At 40.8% G+C, this 23,459-nt stretch overlaps 1 protein-coding gene across 1 annotated transcript; it reads right to left on the bottom strand.

Annotated features, from left to right (window-relative positions):
- Nucleotides 1-6,374: 6,374 nt before the first annotated feature.
- On the bottom strand, nt 6,375-19,558 carry IRF9 (interferon regulatory factor 9). The gene is made up of 9 exons (XM_075277188.1): nt 19,400-19,558; nt 18,187-18,366; nt 17,857-18,037; nt 17,292-17,404; nt 17,063-17,210; nt 15,261-15,305; nt 11,036-11,407; nt 10,237-10,352; nt 6,375-9,287 (listed from the first exon to the last, which is right to left on the bottom strand). Exons 2-9 carry the CDS (start codon nt 18,364-18,366, stop codon nt 9,129-9,131), a joined length of 1,314 nt encoding a protein of 437 aa, XP_075133289.1. The 5' UTR covers nt 19,400-19,558; the 3' UTR covers nt 6,375-9,128.
- Between the last annotated feature and the right edge of the window lie 3,901 nt (nt 19,559-23,459).

Below are 23,459 nucleotides of genomic sequence, written 5' to 3'. Positions count from 1 at the left end.
ACACCATTTATAAGAGCCCTCTTAATAAATCCTCAGGGCTTTTTCACATTGTGTTTTTGGCCTCCCTTGCTGGGATCCGTTGGTAACCAGTCAGAATCAGCTGTCAACTTATCCCTGCACGACGAACTGGCCATTAAAAAAAAAAAGGGGGTTCCTGCAGTTCTCCGTGCAGGGATAAGTGGGGAGCTGATTGTGACTGCTTACCAACGTATCCCGGCAAGGGAGGCCAAAAACGCAATGTGAACACTCCTTTAAAGTGAAAGTCCCACCCCCAAACAGGCTGCTATGCTAGTATGCAGCCCCTACATCATTATTAATACAAAGCACACATACCTTTGGAGGTATTGTGTGCTTTGTAGTTCTCCAGCTAAAAACTTATATATTATATATTATTGCCCCAGTTCCCTCTCCACAGTGCCGCACACCCGATGCCCCAACAATCCCCCCCCTTCTAACATCTTTCCATTGCCCCCTGTACCCATACCTCCCAACTTTTGAAGAACCAAAAGAGGGAGAAATTGTGCGGTGCGCTTTGCGCGCCGAGGCAAATTTAGCCCCACCCACTTTTATGTTGACTCCGCCCATTCTCATTAATTTTTCATGTGCCCGCACACAGTATAATCCTCCTACAGTCACCCGTACATTATATGTACCCCCTCTATCTCTCCCCCAGCTTCATATACACCCTTCATCTGCCCCCAGTTTCATGTCCCCTCCTCCATCTCTGCCCCCAGATTCATGTCCCCTCCATCTCTGCCCCCAGATTCATGTCCCCTCCATCTCTGCCCCCAGATTCATGTCCCCTCCATCTCTGCCCCCATATTCATGTCCCCTCCATCTCTGCCCCCAGTTTCATGTCCCCTCCATCTCTGCCCCCAGTGTCATGTCCCTCCATCTCTGCCCCCAGATTCATGTCCCCTCCATCTCTGCCTCCAGATTCATGTCCCCTCCATCTCTGCCCCCAGTGTCATGCCGTCATCTCCATCTCTGCCCCCAGATTCATGTCTCCACATCTCTGCCCTCAGATTCATGTCCCCCCATCTCTGCCCCCAGTGTCATGCCGTCCTCTCCATCTCTGCCCCCAGTGTCATGCCGTCCTCTCCTTCATCTGCCCCCAGTTTCACGTTCCACCTCAGCGTACACAACATTACACTTACCTTCTCCTTCGTTCCCTTGCAGCTCTCTGCGCGCCTCTCTCTCACTGGCGCACAGTTGTAGACGCGATGTGACGTCATCACATCGCGTCTACAAGCCAGTAGCAGCGGCGGCGGCGAAGCGAGAATTTTTCAATTTGGCCGGGCCCCTGACGCCAGTAGCGGTATCGGCGGCCCTGGATGTAGACACACATATGCTGAGAAGAGAAGATATACTAGGAGTCCATAGCAGCTAAGGAACAGAAGAAAGAAAGAAGCAAGACTTCATAATCATAATCATTAGTTTTCTGTACGGAGTGATCTTCGCTTGGTCTGATGTAGATTATACAGCCTGATCGCGGTAGGAAGGAAGGACTTGCGATAGCGCTTCTTCTCACAGTTGGGGTGAAGCAGACGGTCACTTACAGTGCTGCCAAGTGCCATCAAGGTTCCATCCTTATGTCACCCACCACCTGTACTGGGTCCAGGGGTTTCCCCACGACAGAGCTGGCCCCCCTGATCAGCCTGTGAAGTCTATTTCTGTCCCTGGTTGTTATACTGCTCCCCCAGCAGGCCACACCGAAAAAGATGGCTGAAGCAACCACAGAGTTGAAAAAGGCCCTAAAAAGTGGCCCCTGGACTCCGAAGGCCCTCAGCCTCCTGAGCAGGTAGAGTCTGCTGTGGCCTTTTCTGTGCAGCGCCTCCAGGTGATCAGCCCAGGCTAATTTATTATTGAGGAGTACGCCCAGATACTTATAGGTCCTAACTTTCTCCGTTTACTAAAGTCCACCACCATCTCCTTGGTCTTCCCAGCATTAATCCTGAGGTGGTTCTGCTGGCACCATTCAACAAAATCCCAGTTTAAATCTCTGTATTCCCTATCGTCGCCATCAGTGATAAGGCCTACTATAGCAGAGTCATCGGAGTACTTCTGTAAGTAACAGCTGGATGAGTTGTGCCTAAAGTCAGCAGTGTACAGTGTGAAGAGAAATGGGGCAAGAACTGTACCTTGTGGTGCCCCCGTACTACAGATCACAATGTCAGACACACAGTCCTGGGCTCTCACATACTGAGGGCGGTTTGTGGGATAGTCTAGGATACTAAAATAGACCAATTATACACCCTGAAGGAGGGAATTCTGAGGGAGCTCTGAGGGAATCATGCACAGTGATAGACCCTGATATCTAATATTTGAGGATTCAGTAATAACTGGGTCTGTTCTACAATATTGGTACTTAGCTAATGTGGGGCCAATATTCAAAAAGGGGTCTAAAAGTGAGTCTGTAAACTATAGGCTGGTATGTTTATCTTCCATTGTGAGAAAATTATTTCTAAGAGATGTTATCCTGAATGTCTCAATGACAATAAACATATAACACAGTACCAGCATGGTGGTTATTAGTGGCACATACTCAGAATGGGCCCAGTCACTGGTGGGGTGCCATAGGGATCTTCTTTTTAATATTTTTTATTAATGATCCCTGGTAGAAGGAGTAGAATTTCAATATTTGTAGATAATAATAATCTCTGTAAAGCACTCAACACAAAGGATAGTGGAGGATTACAGAGGGATCTAGGGAAACTGGAAGCTTGGGCAGGGAAATTGCAGATGAGTTTTAATGTGGATAAATGTAAAGTTATGCACCTAGGCCATGGAAACAGGTCTTATAGCTATATATTAAATAATAAAACACTGGATAAGACTACGGCTGAGAAAGTCTTGGAGATATTTGTAGACAGAAAACTTCATTTTAGCAACCAGTGCCAGGCAGCTGTTGCCAAAGCAAATAAACTCATAGACTGCATTAGGAGAAGAATAGACACTCACAACAAGGATATCATTTTGCTTCTATACAAGTCACTGGTCTGGCCACACATAGAATACTGGGCATAATTTTGGGCAACCAAGTTTAATAATGGGATGGGTGAATTAGAATATAAAGGCAGATTGGAGTTGTTAAAGGGGTTGTCCATTTTCAGGCCAATATTGCCAAACAGATGTACAATAAAAAGATATACAATTTTCCAATATACTTTGTGTATCAATTCCTCACAGTTTTCTAGATCTCGGCTTGCTGTCATTCATTCTGTTACTTCTAGAGGATAAAACTCTGACCATGGTCATGTGATGTACGGCCCATGGTCATGTGATGAGTACACAGGTGCTGCTCGTTATAGTCACAGCACAGTAATCAGACATCTGCCTGGTAATCAGCTGTGCACCTGTGTGCTCATCACATGACCATGGACTGTACATCACATGACCATGGTCAGAGTTTTATCCACTAGAAGTAACACAATGAATGACAGCAAGCCGAAATCTAGAAAACCGGGAGGAATTGATACAGAAAGTATATTGGGAAATTGTATATCTTTTTATTGTACATTTGTTTGTCAATATTGGTCTGAGAGTGGCCAACCCATTTAATGTTGGATGTTGATCCAGGGACTTAGTTCATCAGGGCGACAGCAATTCTGCTCCTCCTCTCCTTAACTTCTTCATGACATGACAAATTTCCATTTTTAATTTATAATCCTTGCATTCCAGAAGCCATCACTTATTTTCTGATTGTTTTTTTTTTTTTTTTTTTTTGCAGGATAAGATTTAATTCCTAACAGCACCATTTATTATCCCATGCATGCAATATATAAGTGCAAATGGAATAAGAAACACAAGTGTAACATTGTTTTACAGGTTTTGTTTTTATGGCATTCACTCTGCAGCAAAAGTGACACATGAATTTTATTCCGTAGTTCTATTAGATTGTGGGTAAATGTCTAAACTCATGAACTTTACAACTAACAAATACTCATGGATAATGGGGGTTGTGGCTGATTTATGCTGACGGTTTGGAAAAAAGGGGCCCAATAACAGTTGGATTTGCATAGGGAACCTGAGCTATCTCTGTCCACCCATGCTGAGAATTTAGTATAGATTGACAATTCCAGTCTTGGATAGTAGGCATGATTACGGGGATACCAAAGCTGTGAATTTTTTTTATTTTTTTTTTGCAAGGCAAGCTGTATTTTTTATAGATACCATTTTGAAGTATGTATAACTATTGACCACTTTTTACACAAAAAATTTGGGGGCTTCCGACTTATACTAACGGGATGCCAGCCCCAGAGCTTGAATCTGGGTGCCGGCAATTCCCGGTACAATGGTGGCACCCATATGCTGCCGGAAAAACGGCACCTCCGTCAGCTTTGAGGGGTTTATGCCTGTGATCAGTACAGACACTGATCAGGGGCATTAGGTTCAGGTCTCTACTGCTTAAAATAGCAGAGGACCCGTAGCTATGTGGCTGCTCAGCTCCCGAGTGGCTGCCATATTTAAACACCCATTATCTGCTGTACTCGGAAAGGGGTTAAGCTTCCTTCCTTTTCAGTCACCTACCTGTAATTATTTACCTTGTTTGTGACCTGTCTCTTTGTATATCACTGCTTCAGAGCAATCTCCTGAAAATCGAACTTTGGCTTGTAACCAGACAACCCTTGTCTTCTGATTCAAAACGCTGATGTAATAACTTGGAATACCGACTCATTGCTTTTGTTATTGGAAACTACTTTGTCTACTGATTCTTGTACTGACATGATCTCTTGGAATACGACCTTTAGGCTTATTATCGGAATATCACTTTCTTCTGGCTCTGACATCACAGACTGCTACCAGGACTTTATCTTACTGATTGTCCATCTTTTTCAGATATCCTAGTAAGTGAGTTGTGGGCTCTCATTTTATTTTCAGAAAATGGAGCGTTTATTTCCTGTACGGTTTCTGGTGGTGATAACTTGGACCCTGAAATTCAGCAAAGTCCATGTGGCCTTGCAGCTGGCACTACGGCCTCTCTCGCAGTGCTGTACTGCATTTAAATAGTTTGTTCCACTGCTCGCTGTTATCAGCCAGATTCTGTTTTTGCTGTTATTAGCTCCTAGAACTCCACCATAACAGTATTCATGTGATAAAGAGCTTTGGTTGGGATAGAAATCTCCTATTCAATGACTTTCTTCTGTTATCTCCTGCACTTGCTGCTCACTCTCCCCCTCTCCATAGACATGAGTAATTGTGAGTCCAGTGATCTACAGTTTATCTTGAAACAATACAGAAGGGATTTTCACAGTGAATGTTATTTTAGCAGAGGGAGGGGGAACAGAAAAACAGCCTAAGGGTGCATTCACACTGAGTAAACGCTAGCTTATTTTGTAGAGTAAAATTACACTTGTAAATTTTGCTATCCCATTGACTTCAATGATATTTTTTTACAAGTGTAAAAATACGCCTGTAAAAAATACGCCTGTAAAAAATACGCCTGTAAAAATACGCCTGTAAAATGTCATTGAAGTCAATGGGATAGCAAAATTTACAAGTGTAATTTTACTCTACAAAATAAGCTAGCGTTTACTCAGTGTGAATGCACCCTTATAAGAGAAGAAAGAAGTATTTCTCTCTGATAAAATCACAAAGTTTCTTAGAATCAGATGTGATATTAATCTATGCAGATTTATAGATTTTCTAATTTGTTGAAACAACAATGCATGTGTTCAATTCAAACGTGAAGTTTTTAATTTGTGACACTACACATGTGGTAGGAATCAACTGTAGAAACTGTTCCTAGAATTAATTAAAAAAATAATAATTTTACAGTCGGAAATACACTTAATGCAAAAGGGATGTGCTTTTTTTTTTTTTTTTTTTTTAACTATTGCTCATTGAGAATCCAGTTATGAGTTCTTTATGAGAATTTTGCTGTAAGTATACAACAAACTGTATATTTATATGTATATATGCAAGCTGTATATTTAGTCCCATCAACAGGATCAAAACCCATCAAGGAAATTCAGAGAACATTTGTAAGGCTAATGCCCCACATAGCAAAATGCAGAAAGAAAACACTGCAGAAAAAAAGCGCTTTGGAAATGCATCATGGTTCTTTCCGCAGCTTTTTTCATTGCATTCTCACAGAATTTATCTCTGTGGACTCTCTGCCCTTATTACACCTATATAGAAAACACCAGCGTTTTCAGCAGGTATAATTGTCACGCTGCAACGAGGCTTTTCCGCTGCAGAATCCCATTCATTTTGCAAGTACTGGAAACTGCAGGGTTTTTACAATGTGAGACTTTAGACTTAAAAGTTTTTGTCTCCTTGCAAGTCTATTAGACAAAGTACATAGCTATAATTATGGGTAACATACACAAAGAAAAAAGATATAAAGAAATGAAAAAAAAAAAAAAAACTGGTCAAGGAAAAACAATATTTATTTTCTCTGCAACAGTAGCAAAATAGTATTTAGTGGTCTTTATTCATATTGATTCCCATTATTAAAGATAACTGATGGATATTTACATTACTAGCAGGACTGTAGAGTCGGTAAGCTAAACCACTGACTCCTACTCTGACTCCTTCATAAATGCCTGACAGCCATGGTCAGAGAGAAGAAGGAAAGCTCCTCCAATTCATGAAAAAAAAAGTGCGTGAATGAAAGTAAATATGGAATAAACTAGTCATCTAATTATACAATATTGGTAATTGTATAATATATTTTAAATTAGTTAATTTTGGATCTGTCAAATTTTTTACATCTCTGACTCCACTCAAAACTGATTCCATAGCTCAGATTGCTAGACCAGTGTTTTACACCAGGACATGTAAATTGTAATTGCAATGAATAATGTCCTAATAGTGGTAATTCCATTATTTCACTGCTGTTTTCCCCTTTCTCCAGTTAGCTGTAGAGTCTCTTCTTTTAGTAACCCTTTCTAATGTATTGTATGCCAAAGTAGCATTGTAGGTGCATTGCTAACTAGAAAAAAATCATACTTTATATGCATAAAGAGATGTTCACATCTGGGTTGGAGGGTCTGTTAGGAGTCTCTGTCACAGGTTCCACCAAAAATACCAAATGCTACTATGCAAAATATAATCAATCAGTTCCTTTGGAGTCGTTGGTACCTGGCATGAAAGGGATTTCTTCATGGCTTGCTTTGTATTTTTTCTATTCCTATAATTTAACAGAAAAACTGAAACCTCCTACCCAGATGTGAACTATGCCTAATCTGTAAAATCAGGATGATATTGTGGGTTCCAAGAAGAATGACATTTAAAGTCTATGTAATATGACCTATTAAAGTTAAACTTGTGACAAAAACAGTATTTCCCAACTCATGAGAACCTCTGCTCTTACAGACAATGATTTCATCACCCTTCTTGGCGTGCTCATAAATAAATACTCCTACTGCGAGTCTGTCTTCTTAGCTTAAGAGAAGCATTTTCTATTTTTTTTTTTTTGTGGCATATGTGAGCAATATAGATGGACCCATTAACAATGCATACATAAGCTTACCTGAAATGTTAGTAATGTGTAAACAGTAAACAATACCAGTACAACTTTGAACCTGTCCCATACTGCAATGAAATTGCTAAAAAGTCTAGTAAAAAAAGGAATGACTTTATATGTGCCTATGAAAGTATGTATGTGTGCATCTATTGAGTCTGGCATAGGAATATTAATAAATTCAAAAAATAATTAAGAATCAATTGCAGAAATCCTCCCATTTTCTATTCGTCTCCTTTTATTCTATTTTGGCTTGTATTGCATTTAAAACTGAGAAATATATAAAAGTGATGATCAGCCATTTCCACCTCCTTCTCACTATCTTGTATATGGCTATAAGACAACTGACTGCAGCAGGAGCCTCTCCCCTCTGCAGTAGGAAACAGCATATTATTCCTAGTTGTCCATTTCTTAGCATTTATTACAAGGTTTACTGGCCTCTCAGGGGTCAGATCACCATCATAATGGCACAGTTGAATAGTATTAGTTGTTTAAATCTTATCTGACTTTATGAATATGCCCTATTATTTTTCCACCATTTGCCATATTTTATGTGTAGTGGTCATCAAAGCAAAGATATCACAAGAACACAGTCAAAAGACATATACTGTAAAGTGGTTCCAGAGTATGACTGTAGATACAATTATACAGTGTATATAATCGTAAAGCATGATAATCACATAGAATTGTTTATCATAACGAATAGGAAAGTAACAATAATATATTGACCTAAAACCTACACAGTGTACTGTATAATAAATGTATAAGTATACTTATTATCAAAGATCATATATTCCCAGAAAGACAGGTATAAGAGGAGTAAAGGGTCACTAAGGAGGATTCTATCTGACATGTCATCATCCCTCATTTTCATCAGATAGGTTACACAGGAGACTTTGAACACCACAGCTGAGAAAGCAGAATAAAGATACAAATTCCTTCCAGATAATCCGGAGACAATGATGTCTGTTCAGTTTAGTAACATTAGAAGCCAACCTATATGCCAAGTCATTACATTACTACATTGAGCAAAGATTTTCACCTAGCCCTAGCCTTAATGCAAAAATAACTTCTATGAAAGGTATGAGTTATTAAAATTCTACAGCAGAAAATACTCATACAAGTTCACTTTCAAATATAAAGAACTGAATGCAAAGATGAAATTAAACTAGTTTACAACAGCAGTCCTTTAGTTAAAGGGGATATCTACCAGTCCATGCTGTGCTATTTCATCGGAGTTTCTATTCCAGGCCATTATACAGTGTACAGAGCCATCTGATTCCACTTCTGTATACCATGGATATTCCAGCTGACCAGTGGGGTGCTGGGTGTCAAACTCCCACTGATTTCCTACTGATGATCTATCCTAAGGACCGTCTCTTCAAAAATAATGTTTCTGCAGTTTCTCAAATAAAAAGTGAACTCTTCAGGCAGGTGTGTATCTATTAGTTTTGGCAAAGATTCAGATTGCTGGCTGTAGTAGTGTATATAACTAGCCTGGCCATGGTAGAATGATTTGTAGGTGCCCATTACCAGCTTCAGTCACTATTTACATACTTATCTAAGCATTTATCTAAGCCAGAACACAGTCTATTAAAAATCTATATGTGGTATTAAACCCGGATAAGAGTACTGCATGATATATAATGTATACACATGGCTAACGTGAATATTCAGGAATGCTGTCCAATGTAGTTACTGGTAACAGAGGGATGAGATATGGGGAAGAGGGATTCTGTATGAATGGATCTGGGATTTCAGCGGCACAGAGGCTCTCGGTTGCTTGCTGCACCATCTCAGAGGCCAAGACTTGTTCAATCTGTAGGAAGAATATGGGATTAGTCCTTCCATAGTTTACATGGTAGCAAGAAGATACTAAATACCAGTGCAGAGTACAGCAGAGTGACGCTAGGTTCACACCTGCGTTTATGTCTCCGTTCTATGGTTTCCATCTTCTGCATGGCAGAAGACGGAAACCATAGACCGGGTCCGTCCGTGAGCGGCGGTGAGCGTTAGGCTCTCCGCCGCGAAACCGGATTTTTTAATCCGGACACAGAGTAGTGCATGTCCGACTCTGTGTCCGGATTATAAAACCCGGTTTCGCGGCGGAGAGTGCAAAACGCTCACTGCTGCTCACGGCCGGACAGCTTTCTCACCCATTCAAATGAATGGGTGAGAAAGTCTCCTGCAGGCTTCCGTTTCCTGCATCTGTTTTATGCAGGAAACGGAAACCTGCAATAAGGACAGATGAATGCTGATGTGAACGAGCCCTTAGTAATATTTTATAATACTGATACAGTGCAAAGGTAGACTAGAGAGAAAGCATGTAACAGTTATCTCAGTGGCTGATGCTGTATGGTAAATCAGGTGTACTTTTACTTTTTAGCCTAATTTTACACTACCTATTTGCCTGTTTGGTTTACACCAAAAAAGTGCCAATATTTTGGAGCACAATGCTGCATTTTTAGCTCTGCCTTTTTCCCAGTAGGCTGTGCCCCTTTTTCAGTAAGTCACTCTTTATCAGACAAGTGACAAAAAACTTCTAAAACAATTAATATAATAATATGGTGCAAGGCAAATTTTACCAGAATACTGGTGTATTTTCATGAATACATTATATGTAGAAAATATATTGATATGGTAAATAACACTGCAAGCATGTGAAAACCATGAGGATTCTAGCAACTATATCAAAACTGGCTTCTACAGCAATAATACTTTCTATATATGATGACTGTAGCAACTAACAAGGTGCAGAGGTTTCTTACCTTTGCTGTGATAAGCTTGTTTGTAGTATGGCTTACTTCTGAAATCTCCTCCCCAAAACATAAAGTGACATAGTAATCGGGCGGCGTACCTCCTTCTGCTTTATATACTGCCAGAGCTGAAAGACATACAAGACATAGCAGATATTCATTGAGAAAAGTGAATGAAGCCTCCCTTTAAAGAGGACCTGTCACCAAGTACATATTGATAAATGACCTATCTCATTAGGTTGCCACTGGGGCCCTGATCAATTTGTCTTAAAGGGTTACTGCCCACTTGGAGATTAGGAGCTAATAAACATATAATCTTCCTGGGGCCATATTTTAACCGGTGCACGGACTTAAAGAAAAATGAGATGCCATACTGATCAGAGACTGAGTAGGTGCCATAGCCGCCTGGTCTACACTATCTTACACTGGAAATTCCTGGCTGTTGTGCCCACAATCAGACTATATCTGATCGTAGGTATTAAACTTTTCAGATGCTGTTGATCCCCTGGAGCTAGTTTTACGGGCAGCATACCTCCTTCTGCTTTACATACTGTCAAAACTGAAAGACATAGGCAACATATACTGAAAAAGTGTAGGCAATACATGGAGAAATAGTTGACAGCAGTCTTATTCTCTCTCATTATAATAGTAAAATCCACAACAACCTGCTATGGGCAACTCTTCCATTGCACCAGCACTGCTAAGTCTTCCCACAAAATAGAAGGTCCATTCTAAAGGTTCATACAGAATACACACTGAAACAATCTCTCTGGAGAACAGAAGTAGCTCTAAGAACTCAAACACTCTTTACCTCTCATGAACTTATCTGTGTCAAACAACCTTACAAGGACATCCCTTTCAAGTTTATTGATCACTCCTTGAGAATCTGAAGAAGGTCCGGTCCAGTATATACGCCCCGAACATGATTTCTGACGTTGAGCAAATATTCCATCAGCATTACTGGCCAGCATAACACCAGAATGAAGAACACTGAGAAGTCTCTCTGTGTTCTGACGTATCTCAGCTTTAAATTGCTCTCCTGGAACGGGCAGAAGCACATGCTCCATTCCCTGGTAGACTCCTTCAGGAGGAGCCTTAGCTGACAGTTTGCATTCTCCACTCTCTACCACCTTCTGTGCCACTTCAATTCCGCTATAAATCAGAGTAACCTTCAATCTTGTATCTGGAAGAGAAATGAGGGAGAACTTGGCAATGTAGAAAGAAATGAACAACATGGAAATACTATTCTCTCCTCAAAAGGTCTTCTGTAATTTTCATCCACATGTCAATTGCTGCAGGAGGAAATCCAGAGATCTGTGGACTGGGAGCACCGGAATGGGAGATGAGGATCGGTGAAATGAGGATCGGTGAAATGAGTGTGGCTTCTTTTATTATTTGAACCCATTTTCAACTATTTTCTTTCTTTTTTTTCTTACCCACCCTGGCATATCAGTCAGAGCAGTGGCGTAACTAGGAATGGCGGGGCCCCGTGGCGAACTTTTGATATGGGGCCCCCCACGACCAAGTCCCTCCTACGCATTCCTGCGCGCTCTATTATGACCAATAGTGGCCCCTGCAGACAGTACTATGTCCCTTAGAGGCCCTTGCACACCGTATTAAACCCAATAGTGTCCCCGGCACACAGTATTATGTCCCATAGTGGCCCCTGCACACAGTATTATGTCCCATAGTGGCCCCTGCACACAGTATTATCCCCCATAGTGGCCCCTGCACACAGTATTATCCCCATAGTGGCTACTGCACATAGTATTATGTCCCATAGTGGCCCCTACAGGACTAAATACTGTCACGTCATCCGCTGACCGATATACCAGGACAATTGAGGATAAAAAATCTGGTCCTGTGCATTACAATTTAGTAACTCCATGTGCCTCATATTAATAGCAGTTAACCCCATCATGTCCCTCACATTAACCCTTGTGTACCTCACATAAGAGTTACTGATATGTGAGAGACATGGAGGTGATAATAAAGTATCTTCATTATTATTACCCCCATATGTCTCACATATTAGTAACTCTTATGGTGAGGCACACAGGGGTTAATGTGAGGGACATGATAGGGTTAACTGTTATTAATATGAGGCACATGGAGTTACTAAAACAAAAGTAATCACCCCAAATGCCTGATATTAACCCCTTCCCGACATGCGCCGTAATAGTACGGCGCATGTCGGGTCTGTAACTATGGCGACCGGAGGCATTAACCCCTCCGGTGCCGCGGTCAAAGGCATGCTCCAGAGTCGACGTCATGTTGCCATGACAGCCGGAAGCCTGTACAAGGCTCCCAGGCTTGTCTGCGAATTGTCTCTTTTGCAGGCTGGTCTATGCAGCCTGCAAAAGAGAGGATGATTTTTAATGCATTAGCATTAGTGATCAGACCCCCTGGGGTTCAACACCCCTAGGGAGTCTAATAAATGCAAAAAAAAAAAAAAAAAAAAAGTAAAAAAAAATATAAAAAGTATTAAAAGTTCAAATCACCCCCCTTTCCCTAGAACACATATAAAAGTAGTTAAAAACTGTGAAACATATACATGTTAGGTATCCCCGCATCCGAAATCGCCCGCTCTACAAATCTATAAAAATATTTTTCCTGTTCGGTAAACGCCAAACCGCCGTTTTTTCACTGTTTTGATTCTGATAAAAATTTTAAGGGGTCAAAATGTAAATAAAACCATATAAATTTGGTATCCCTGGAACCGTACCGAAACACAGAATATAGGGGACATGTCATTTTGGCTGCACAGTGAACGCCGTAAAACCAAAGCCCGTAAGAAAGTCGCAGAAATGCATTTTTTCTTCAAATCCACCCCATTCAGAATTTTTTTCCTGCTTCCCAGTACATTATATAGAATAATTAATGGTGGCATCATGAAGAAAAATTTGTCCCGCAAAAATTAAGACCTCATATGGCTCTGGGAGCGGAGAAATAAAAAAGTTATGGGGTTTAGAAGGAGGGGAGTCAAAAACGAAAATCAAAAAATGCCATCGGCGGGAAGGGGTTAATAAGTAACCCCAGTATGTACCTGTGTATCTTTAGTTTCATTTTCCTTCTTCCTTTCTTCCTCTTCAGTGCAGGACGGCAGGAGCTCGACAAGGATAAGCCCCGCCTCCTGGGCTCTCCTCAGCCATCTCATTGGTGGGCAGAGGACAGGCAGAGATAGGGAGGGGGGAGAGAGGGGGAATGTCCTGAAGCACTGAGAGGAGCCAGACCTGCAGCTCCTGTGTGTCAGCCGTTGCTGCAGCTTCGGGGCCCCCTGTTGGTGGAAAGTATTCCATCAACAGGGGGCCCCGATCATTATACTCGGGGGTCCGAAAAGACCTCAGAGAATAATGATAGCAGCAGTAGCAGCTGTCACCGGGCCCCTAATGTCCCGGGCCCTGTGGCAGCTGCCTCTGCTGCTATGGTGGTAGTTACGCCACTGAGTCAGAGGGATATATTAGGGCTTGTTTGAAATCAAATCTTTTCTAGCTGTCAATCCTCTGCCAAAAGTCGTAGCACTAATATAATTTATATAGAAATATTTATCGACATTATTAAAAGCTATTTTATATTGAAAAGCACAATAACAGTAGTCTAATCCCATTGTAGTAGTTTGTCACAGAGCAATGGTTTTATGGCAATAGCAAGGAGATATTCTGTGTAGACTTTTCTTGCACTGCTCAAATTACCATAAATGTTAAGTCTTTGCTTGCACCAACCATTCTGTTTTCATATCCATAGGTATTAAACTCCTCCAGATATATATATGTGGCTGTTTACGTGAAAAGGGCCCAGATCGTCGATACTAATTATAGAGAAAATAGTCCAAAACATATTTGGGTAAAAAAATCACAATTTTGTTTTATGCAAAAATTTTATTTAAAAATGTCAATTGTGCTTTCAATAAAAAAATTTTTGCTGTTTCGGACAATGTTACACCATAACCGTTACAATGATACCAAGAACTCCATATCGACAATGTGGGCCCTTTTCACATAAACAGCCATATATATATATATATATATATATATATATATTTTTTTTTTTTATTTATTTATTTTAATTAGGCCAGGGAAAAAAAAAACATACCTGTCCCCAGTTCTCGCACGTCACGGCTGAGGCCAATCAGGGCCCTCAGTGAAGGACATGGGACATTACTAACTGTGACATCCCCGGGTTATTTTCTTAGGCCCCTGAAGCTGCTGATTGGCATCAGTGATCTGGGACGTCACAGCCAGCGAGAACTTCCAGCAAAAGAAGACAAGAGAGCAACAGGACCAGACCGCACTGGGAGGACAACAGAGCACTGGGGACAAGTGAGTATGTTCATATTTTTTTTTTTTTTTTTTTTTTTTTTGGGGGGGGATGTTTACCACCTCCTGCGGCTTAATTAACAAAATAATAATAATTAAGCTCTTTAAGCACCTGGGTAGCATGCATAAAGGCTGTTATAGGGCCCAACAACAAATTCTTCTTTCGGTTTATTCTTCAAAAGGTATTAAACATAGTCAATAAAATAGGTAATGCATCACACTGTTGCGTATAAACCTAGAAAAGAATTTGCCAGTACATGCTAGTGCCAGTCTCTCCTTTCTGTTATTATTCAGAACACCTTCCAAAAAACAAGCAAAAACTTGTGACGTGCCAGCTGAATTCTCCAAACACTGTAATGAACACTGCCCCTTTCTAAGGTTCATTATTGAGTTCAATGGTTACCCCTTCAGTGTAATGTGACATTATTTTGGTTTTTTTATTACATTTTGGTGTCATAGTGCACCTGGTAAAATTTCTTATGTGCGATATTCCTGTGCTATAATCACATGCACTGTGACTTACCTATGTACATTATCCCTCTACTGTGACATCACTATATACATTTCCATACAATGACATCATTTTCTGCTAGGCCTGGTTGTTTATGAATTAAAATTGCAAATTTGGAATTTTACCTGGATTTACTTGGATTATTTAATATTACAAACTATAAAATACTATTCACATACCACAATTGTAGATGAGAAATATAAATTTACCTCTGTGTGTTTCATGTGATAGAACATCAGTAGGAAGGATGGTAGCTGTGAAATGAAAGATAAAAATAGTTATCTAGTACAACGAAACACACATCAACTGGTACATCAACTGTTGTTATCAGAAGTTCTGTTTGGAACAAGTAAACCAATATACATTTGACTTGTGTATTGGTCAAATCTATACTTACCATTAAAGGGATTGAGCCATTAAGGACACGTATTCCCTATCCACAGGTGTTGGATTGCTGGGATCCTCCTCCTTGTGAATGCAGTACCAATGTGCTTTTGTGGTCTTCAAAGAAACCCCAGCAGTCCCACAGCAGTGAATGGAGCACTGGTCAGAGAAGTGCACTGCGCTCCATTCAATCCTCCTTTCTCGTGATTGCAGGGGGACCTGACAGTTGGACTGCCATTGACCTGTTCTTAAAGAGGACCATTCATGTCCTCCTGTACATGTGGTTTTATATACCGCTAGAAAGCCGACAGCGCGCTGAATTCAGCACGCTGTCGGCTATCCCATTATGTGCCCCCGGGCTGGAGATATTGGTGCTGTTAGTTTCAAGTACTGTCAGGATGGCCCTCCTGATGGTGGGCAGAGATCGGTCCCAAAACTAATTGCACCGATATCTCCAACTCAGGGCCACATAACTGGAAAGCCGTCCTCTTCATCCTCTTCTTCTGGCGCAGTTCTAAGACTTCTAGGCCTCAGGGGGGAGCAGACTGCGCACACAGTCCACGAGAAAAAGGCCGCTTACAATACTGATTTAAGGGGGGGGGGGGTTGAGGGGATTTTTTTGCAATTTCAGAGAAGCTAAGGGTGCATTCACACTACGGATACGCTGACTGATTCTGAATGTTAAAACACGTTCAGAATCAGCGTGTATAAAGCAGATCCCATTCATTTCTATGGGAGCCGGCATACGAGTGCTCCCCATTGAAATGAATGGGCTGCTTTTTTCTGTGCGAGCGCTCCCATTGAAGTGAATGGGAAGCGCTCGTGTGTACGGCTCGGAATGAGCAGAGCGAGCCGTACACGCGAGTGCTTCCCATTCACTTCAATGGGAGCGCTCGTAGAGAAAAAAGCAGCCCATTCATTTCAATGGGGAGCGCTCGTATGCCAGCTCCCATTGAAATGAATGGGAACTGCTTTATACATGCTGATTCTGAATATGTTTTAACGTTCAGAATCAGGCAGCGTATCAGTAGTGTGAACTTACCCTTAGACTTCGGACTTAAAAGTTTTTGTCCCCTTGCAAGTCTATTAGACAAAGTACAGAGCTATAATTATGGGTAACATACACAAAGAAAAAAGATATAAAGAAATAAAAAAAAACTGGTCAAGGAAAAACAATATTTATTTTTTTCTGCAACAGTGGCAAAATAGTATTTAATGGTCTTTATTCATATTGATTCCCATTATTTAACATAACTGATGGATATTTACATTACTAGCAGGACTGTAGAGTCTGTTAGCTAAACCACTGACTCCTACTCTGACTCCTTCAGAGTGAATATGATCCCCGGAAAGGTATAATATTTTATACATATCATCTAAAGTGTAAACAAATGCAGCCTGGGTTGAGTACTCTGTAGGTGAGACATGTTCTAAAGATGTAATGTAAATGGTGTGAAACAGAAAGTACAGTACCTTATTTTCCTAAAAGAAATATGGCATGCCTCAGGAAACACATGTCCTGTTGGTTTATGACTCATGACACATTGGTTACATTGGTTGACACCTACCACTAACATTCATCTGAAAAGGTCATTTCACAAAATAAGTTTCAGTCTCCATTACTTACTCATTGTAGTGAGGTTTCTATTGTGAATTGGTGACTCAAGTTCAGGAATTTGTTGAGGTACAATAGGAGCATCTGGGTTGCTTAGATCACTTCCCATCCCAGAATCCTCTGGTGAAGTAGAACAAGGGGCTTCAGGAATTGCAATCCCCTGATAGAAAAATAATATAATTCAGGAACAAAATGGAAATATGAAAATACATGTGATATTCATGGAATATGTTCGTCTTACCAGTGGGACAATATGGGGTTTCTTTTCCACTTGATCGGTTTCATCAGATGAGCTGCTCCGTGAATCTGCAGTGCCTTTCCTCTTCCTGCCTTGCTTCTCAGTGTGTGCCATACCTTATGTAAAAGTAGTATATCCAAAAAATACTTCATACCTTCTACAGATAGATTGATCAATGATGCTAACAGTCAGTAATGTTTCCATTGATATAAAATGATGATGCATTTCAAGTCCTTTTGTGCTCACAAATGTACAGCATAAGGCTACATAGACGCAAATTTATGCATGTACCGGTCCATGAGAAAATGGCATTGATGTCACATAGATGCCCTGCATAGACCCATACATTTCAACGAATGAGCCCAGACTGCAAATTGTGGACAGGAATAGGACCTGTCCTGAGTTTTACCCCTTCCCTCACAAACCGACATGCGTATGGGGTGATAACAAAAGAATGGGGTCAGTGTACTATCCGTTAAAAACACAGATATTACGCTGACAAAATACAGTTTTATGCATATATCCTAAGCATCAGCATTTATCATCTAGCTACAACTTAAGCCGGCACCTTGTTCTTCTAGTGGAACAATCCTATAGACCTTGTATGGCTCAGATATATCCAGCTGTGACCTATCAGGGACTTCTTGGAATTCTGGACTCTTGTTTAGCGCACAGCGAAGTCTTGTCTTCCATGCTGCTGCAGCAACCTTTTCTCCATCTTGGTATTTTTTCTTATACATAGCCCATGCCTAGATATAAAAAATCAGCATTCGGAAAATCAGGCAATGGCATACGACTTTAACATTTAGTAGAATGCATGGTATTATTGTGATGCAAAGAGATGGTCGCATTAAGAAAGTTAAACAAGACAAAAGCTTTTAACATTTTCATACGGCACCTTAAAGATGGCAGCATCTTCATCATGACGAAAGTCTTGTTTGCCTGCGTGTTTCCATGGAATTCGGAAGCAAGTTTTCTTATCATCATCCCACATAAGTCCAGGATATTTTCCACTTTCAATCTGTTCCAGTAGCCATGGCTTCAACTTTCTAGTAGAACGCGCACGAGCAGTGGCCATCTACAAATAGTGATATTACAGTCACACTCTGTACATTACATTACTACTAACCAGAGTATAAAGGCTGATAGTCATCCCCAAGGTAATGGGATTTCTACACATTACCCTTTACATTTGTTTAGATGGTTGAATCATCTTCTACCATTCATGTTCCATAAGTGACACAGAACAATATAGAATAGAATGATGCAAATGAATGATGCAAAACATAATGAGTGAATAACACATTTTTTGTGCTCTCTCAGTAAAGTGACATTATTGCTTTGTGGTTATTCTTACCTTTTATTTATGTTCTTTATGTTATGTTGCTTGGCTACTCTATATAATAACTGCATTATAGATACATAAGTCAATGGTATTTTCAATCCACCTTATACCTCCTTCCTCTATCATTTATCTACCTTTTGTCTATCAGCCCAGAGCATACGATCCTGTAGACTGCAGCTATCACTCAATAGTTATATTTGGAAAGTCACTCTAAAAAAAAAAGTTTCAATTAAGCTCCGCCATAGAGGCTTTGTCCCACCCCCATGCCTAATTTGTAGCTCTGTTTTATCAGATTGGCTGTTGTGTGCAAACACAAGCCCATCACCAGCACACAAAGACGTCAGTGCAGGGTAAGGTGATTTCCATTGCAGCATAGGCAAAATAATATAAACTGCAAGCAAAAAAACCTCCACCAAGAAAAGGATTATCAGGTAACTAGCTGACATAGGATGAATGTAACAAGGCTCAGTTAGGTGGAACATATAAAACTATATGTTACATACGTTACATTATAACAACAGTCATTACACTCTTCTGTACTGCAAGCTGTCACCACAGGCTCTTTATTTTTTATGGCTTATTATTTTATTATTGCTGCATAAACCCTCTGTAGGGGGGTATCCCCCGGAATAGAAAAGATCAAGTATGGGGATGACCCCCAAGTCTAGTCACTGTACTAACACTTCATACATTGCAGGACTACCCAGTGTCAAATCAAAGGAAAGTAGAATCAAAGTTCTGAAACCATGGTATACAATCCACCTACCTTAAACCTTTAGAACTTGTAGGATTTCCTCCTTCAGAATATATTCTTGTTTTCTCACTTTCTTTTCGCAGTGATCATAGCCGCCCCCAGTCTGCCTTCCTGTAGCTTGCTCTACTTGCTGTTTCCTCCTTTTCCCAGAAATCATGTGACCAGCACAGAGCTAAACATAAGCAGCATGTCTGACACTTGCAATATGCTATGTGGCCAGCATGTGCGCACTCTGAGCTATTACATTCCATTACTACTATCAGCAGTGAGCAGACTGTAGTTTTAACCCCTTACAAACCACGATATTTGTATTTTTGGGTAAAAAGGGTTTTGGGAATTTTGCCATTTGGTATCCTAGCTTTCATACTCCTCATGTTTTAGCCCATGTATCCATACAATGCCTTATATATTTTATAGAAACGTTACATTTTCAGAGCACTATTTACATACAGGGAGCAAATAACTCAGCTATCTAGGCATATTTATGAAATGGTCTAAAAGGAAATCTGATTTTGTCATTTTCCAGGAGCACTATCAGTAAGGAGAGCTGAGCTGTGATAGATACATTTTCTTTTAGACTGTTTAAAGGGATTCTACCATTAAAAATCTTTTTTCTGTGGCTAACACGTCGGAATAGCCTTTTGAAAGGCTATTCGTCTCTTACCTTTAGATGGGATCTCCGCCGCGCCGTTCCTTAGTAATAACGGTTTTTACCGGTATGTAAATTAGTTCTCTGGCAGCGATGGGGGCAGGCCCCAGCGCTGAAAATGCGATGAGGGCGTCCCCACCGCTGCCTGAGAACAGGATCCTCCCCTTCTTTCTTCGTCTTTCTTCTGACGCCTGCGCAGTTGGCTCTGCCACTGAGACACTAGTAGAGCCGACTGCGCGTGCGTGCAATTGCGGGCTCGGAACTATGGCCGCGCATGCGCAGTCAGCTCTACTAGCGTCAGAGCCGACAGAGGTGAAGCCGACGAAAAAAGAAGGGGAGGATCCAGCAGAAGATAGAGGCGGCGCAGGATCCTGTTCTCAGGCAGCGGTGGGGAAGCCCTCATCGCATTTTCAGTGCTGGGGCCCACCCCCATCGCTGCCAGAGAACTAATTTACATACCGGTAAAAACCGGTAGTACTAAGGAATGGCGCAGCGGAGATCCCATCTAAAGGTAAGAGACAAATATTCTTTCTAAAGGCTATTCCGACATGTTAGCCAAGTCCGGCCGTGATCCCCGATGAGTTTTATGCTCTCCGCGTTTTTTTTTAAAGTGGACACAAAGTCCTGCATGTCCGACTCTGTGTCCGGTTAAAAAAAAAACGGTCTCGCCGCGGAGAGCTTAAAACACTCATCGGCGCTCACAGACGGACACTTTTCGAACTTATTCAAATGAATGGGTTTGAAACATGCCTGCAGGTTTCCATCTCCTGCCCAGTTTCGTGCAGGAAACGGGAACCTGCAGAACGGAGACCCCGGGCGCAGATGTGAACAAGCCCTGACTTGTATACACTTTTATATGACTGTTGTGTTATTAGTGACTATTCCACCGTAGCTCTTCCTTTTCTGCTAGTAATGGTTTTTCTCCGCCATTAACTAATATGGCTATTTTCATTCACTAACTGGACATGATATTTTCATGGCTGTTTGTTTCCACATATTTATTTTATTGTATTTCATTTACATTATATAATAAGGTTTCATTATTTTCTCATACTATTTTATTGTGTAAATTTTGCCATATATCTTTCTAACATTAAACCTTATATCAGGCCTATTGAAGGCTTCCAGGCTTGTCTGACTATGATTTGTATGACAGGCTGCTGGAGGTGGTAGACACCCTTTAAGTGAACATTAAAATGATGCAACCTACTGTAATCTCTTTGCAACCACACAAAAATATAACTGCATGTAGTGGTTATTTCCCCTAGCCTTACACTGCTAGAGCGAGTATATTATTATCAGTTTACCTCTAGAGATATGCTTCCGTCTTCTGTACACATTCCTGTGTAATGTCAACTGATCACACTTTATGGCTTTATTCACTCAATAACATTAATTTTGATTTTAATCTTTTTAAATTATTTCAATCTATAGTTATTTCTATCTCCAAGACAACTAAAACTCTAAAGCAGTAACAATACCCAATTGTTCCATGTTCAAATCTTCCATGTCCTCATACATATGCGGTTGCTAAAAAGCCGACAATTCACTGAATTTAGCGCACTGTCGGATTCCCCATATGGCCGAGGCTAGAGATAATAGTGCCATTAATTTTAGAGCTCAGCATCACTGCTGGGCGTTAAGGAACACCCCCTCTGACAGTACAGGGCTATGTTAGAGTACTGTCGGGGTTGTTTTGGGCATTCCTCACAGCCCAGCGATGATGATAGAGTGTCAGGAACGCCCTTAATTAATGTCACCAATATGTCATGGGGCACATAATGGGAAAACTAACAGTGCTCTGAATTCAGCAAACTGTCAGCTTTCTAGCGGTATATGAAACCACATGTGCATAAGGATATGAAATAACCCAAACTTGCCTATTAAATCCCTGACTGGCTCCAGCGCAGCTGCCCTGGAAATTCCTGCCAGTCCTACAGCGATGACATTACATACATAATATTTGAGACTTCTGCAGTCAACAACTGGCCTCCATAGCCACATGCTGTAAATGCAAGTCCCGTTGCTAAAGCGATTGGCTTTAATAGTCATGTCAATGACGTACATGACATCTTTGCTACAGGGCTGCTGGTGTCTTTGGAGCGAGTTGGCAATTTAACACACAAGAGTAGGTTATTTTATACCTTCTCCTGCTCATGTCTATTAGTCTGAATATCATGGACAGCCCTTTATAAAAGTAGGCAGTCAACACTTACAGTATATTTTATAAACTTTAATGAGTTTTTCAAACTATTTGGGGGAAAAAATGGAACTGTGTAATATATTCTGGTATTTATGATGTTATGTGTATTTCATAGGTGAAAGTTTTTTGGGCATTTGTGGTATTAAAATAAGACAATACTACAATTTGTTGGATTCATGTATACTGAACGCAGCCTGGGAAAAATTTGGGGTCATTTAGCTGTAAAGTTTCCATTGCTCTGTGGATATTATACAAACAAATACATAACACTAAGCATTAAACAGTTGGTCAGATTATCCAATCTGATAAAATAAACTGTAGTCTCCATTAGAAAGAAAGATAAACTGCTGACAACTTACAGGTTTATACAAGGGTCACACTAACGCAGGATCTCTGTTGTTTTGACCCCCCCCCCATTGACTATAATGCGGCCCGTCTGGTTTCTGTCGTTTGGAAGCTGAAAGTGGCAGAGAAAAAAGTCCTCCGTACAAGACTATTTCTCTGCCTATTTTTGGCGGACTCTGTGGCCAAGTCTGCAACGGAGATGTGAACCCAGCCTTAGCATGTAGTTATTGTTACAATAACACTTTTGCACATTTTTGAGCCATTGCAACAATAACTGCCAAGTGTAAAAATATAAGTGATACAGGATTGTATATTATTGGTCCAAACTGATTATTCAAATATTATCATTTTTCCGTATTCCAAGAGCCATTACTTTTTGTGGTACTAGTTGTATTTTCTAATGGCACCATTTATTTTTCCTTATGCTCCTCCTTGGCATCTAACTGGCAGAGACTGGTAGTGGCAATACAACACTGCAGCTGTGAGTAGCATGTGTCAGCTGTAAAACACAGCTAGATTCTGCCAAACATGGAGCAAGTTTAGCTACTGAGAGCCACCACCATACTGCCCCATTTTTAATTATTTTGCTTACTTGTATAGCGCCATCATATTCCACAGCGCTTTTCCAGACATTGTCACTGTCCCATATAGGGCTCGCAATTTAACTTCCCTATCAGTATGTTTTGGATTGTGGGAAGAAACCAGAGTACCCGAAGGAAACCCAAGCAAACATGAGGAGAACATACAAACTCCTTGCAGATGTTGTCCTTGATAGGATTTGAGCCCAGGACTCCAGCGCTGCAGTGCTAACCACTGAGCCACTGTGCTGCCCCAGAATTCATCTGCCATATAAACCATTTCTAAACCACTTATGT

Source organism: Leptodactylus fuscus, chromosome 1, assembly GCF_031893055.1.
Source record: "Leptodactylus fuscus isolate aLepFus1 chromosome 1, aLepFus1.hap2, whole genome shotgun sequence".
Classification (NCBI taxonomy): Eukaryota; Metazoa; Chordata; class Amphibia; order Anura; family Leptodactylidae; genus Leptodactylus; species Leptodactylus fuscus.
Note: the sequence above shows the minus strand (reverse complement) of the source record. Positions and strands in the feature narration are given on the sequence as shown.

Excerpts from the sequence above, each read along its gene's own strand:
- IRF9 (XM_075277188.1), bottom strand. The coding sequence starts at position 18,366 with ATGGCCACTGCTCGTGCGCGTTCTACTAGAAAGTTGAAGCCATGGCTA. Across the intron at positions 15,306-17,062 it reads TAGAAACCTCACTACAATGA|CTACCATCCTTCCTACTGAT; the intron begins GTAAGTAATGGA and ends TTCATTTCACAG. Across the intron at positions 9,288-10,236 it reads ACAAGCTTATCACAGCAAAG|ATTGAACAAGTCTTGGCCTC; the intron begins GTAAGAAACCTC and ends TTCTTCCTACAG.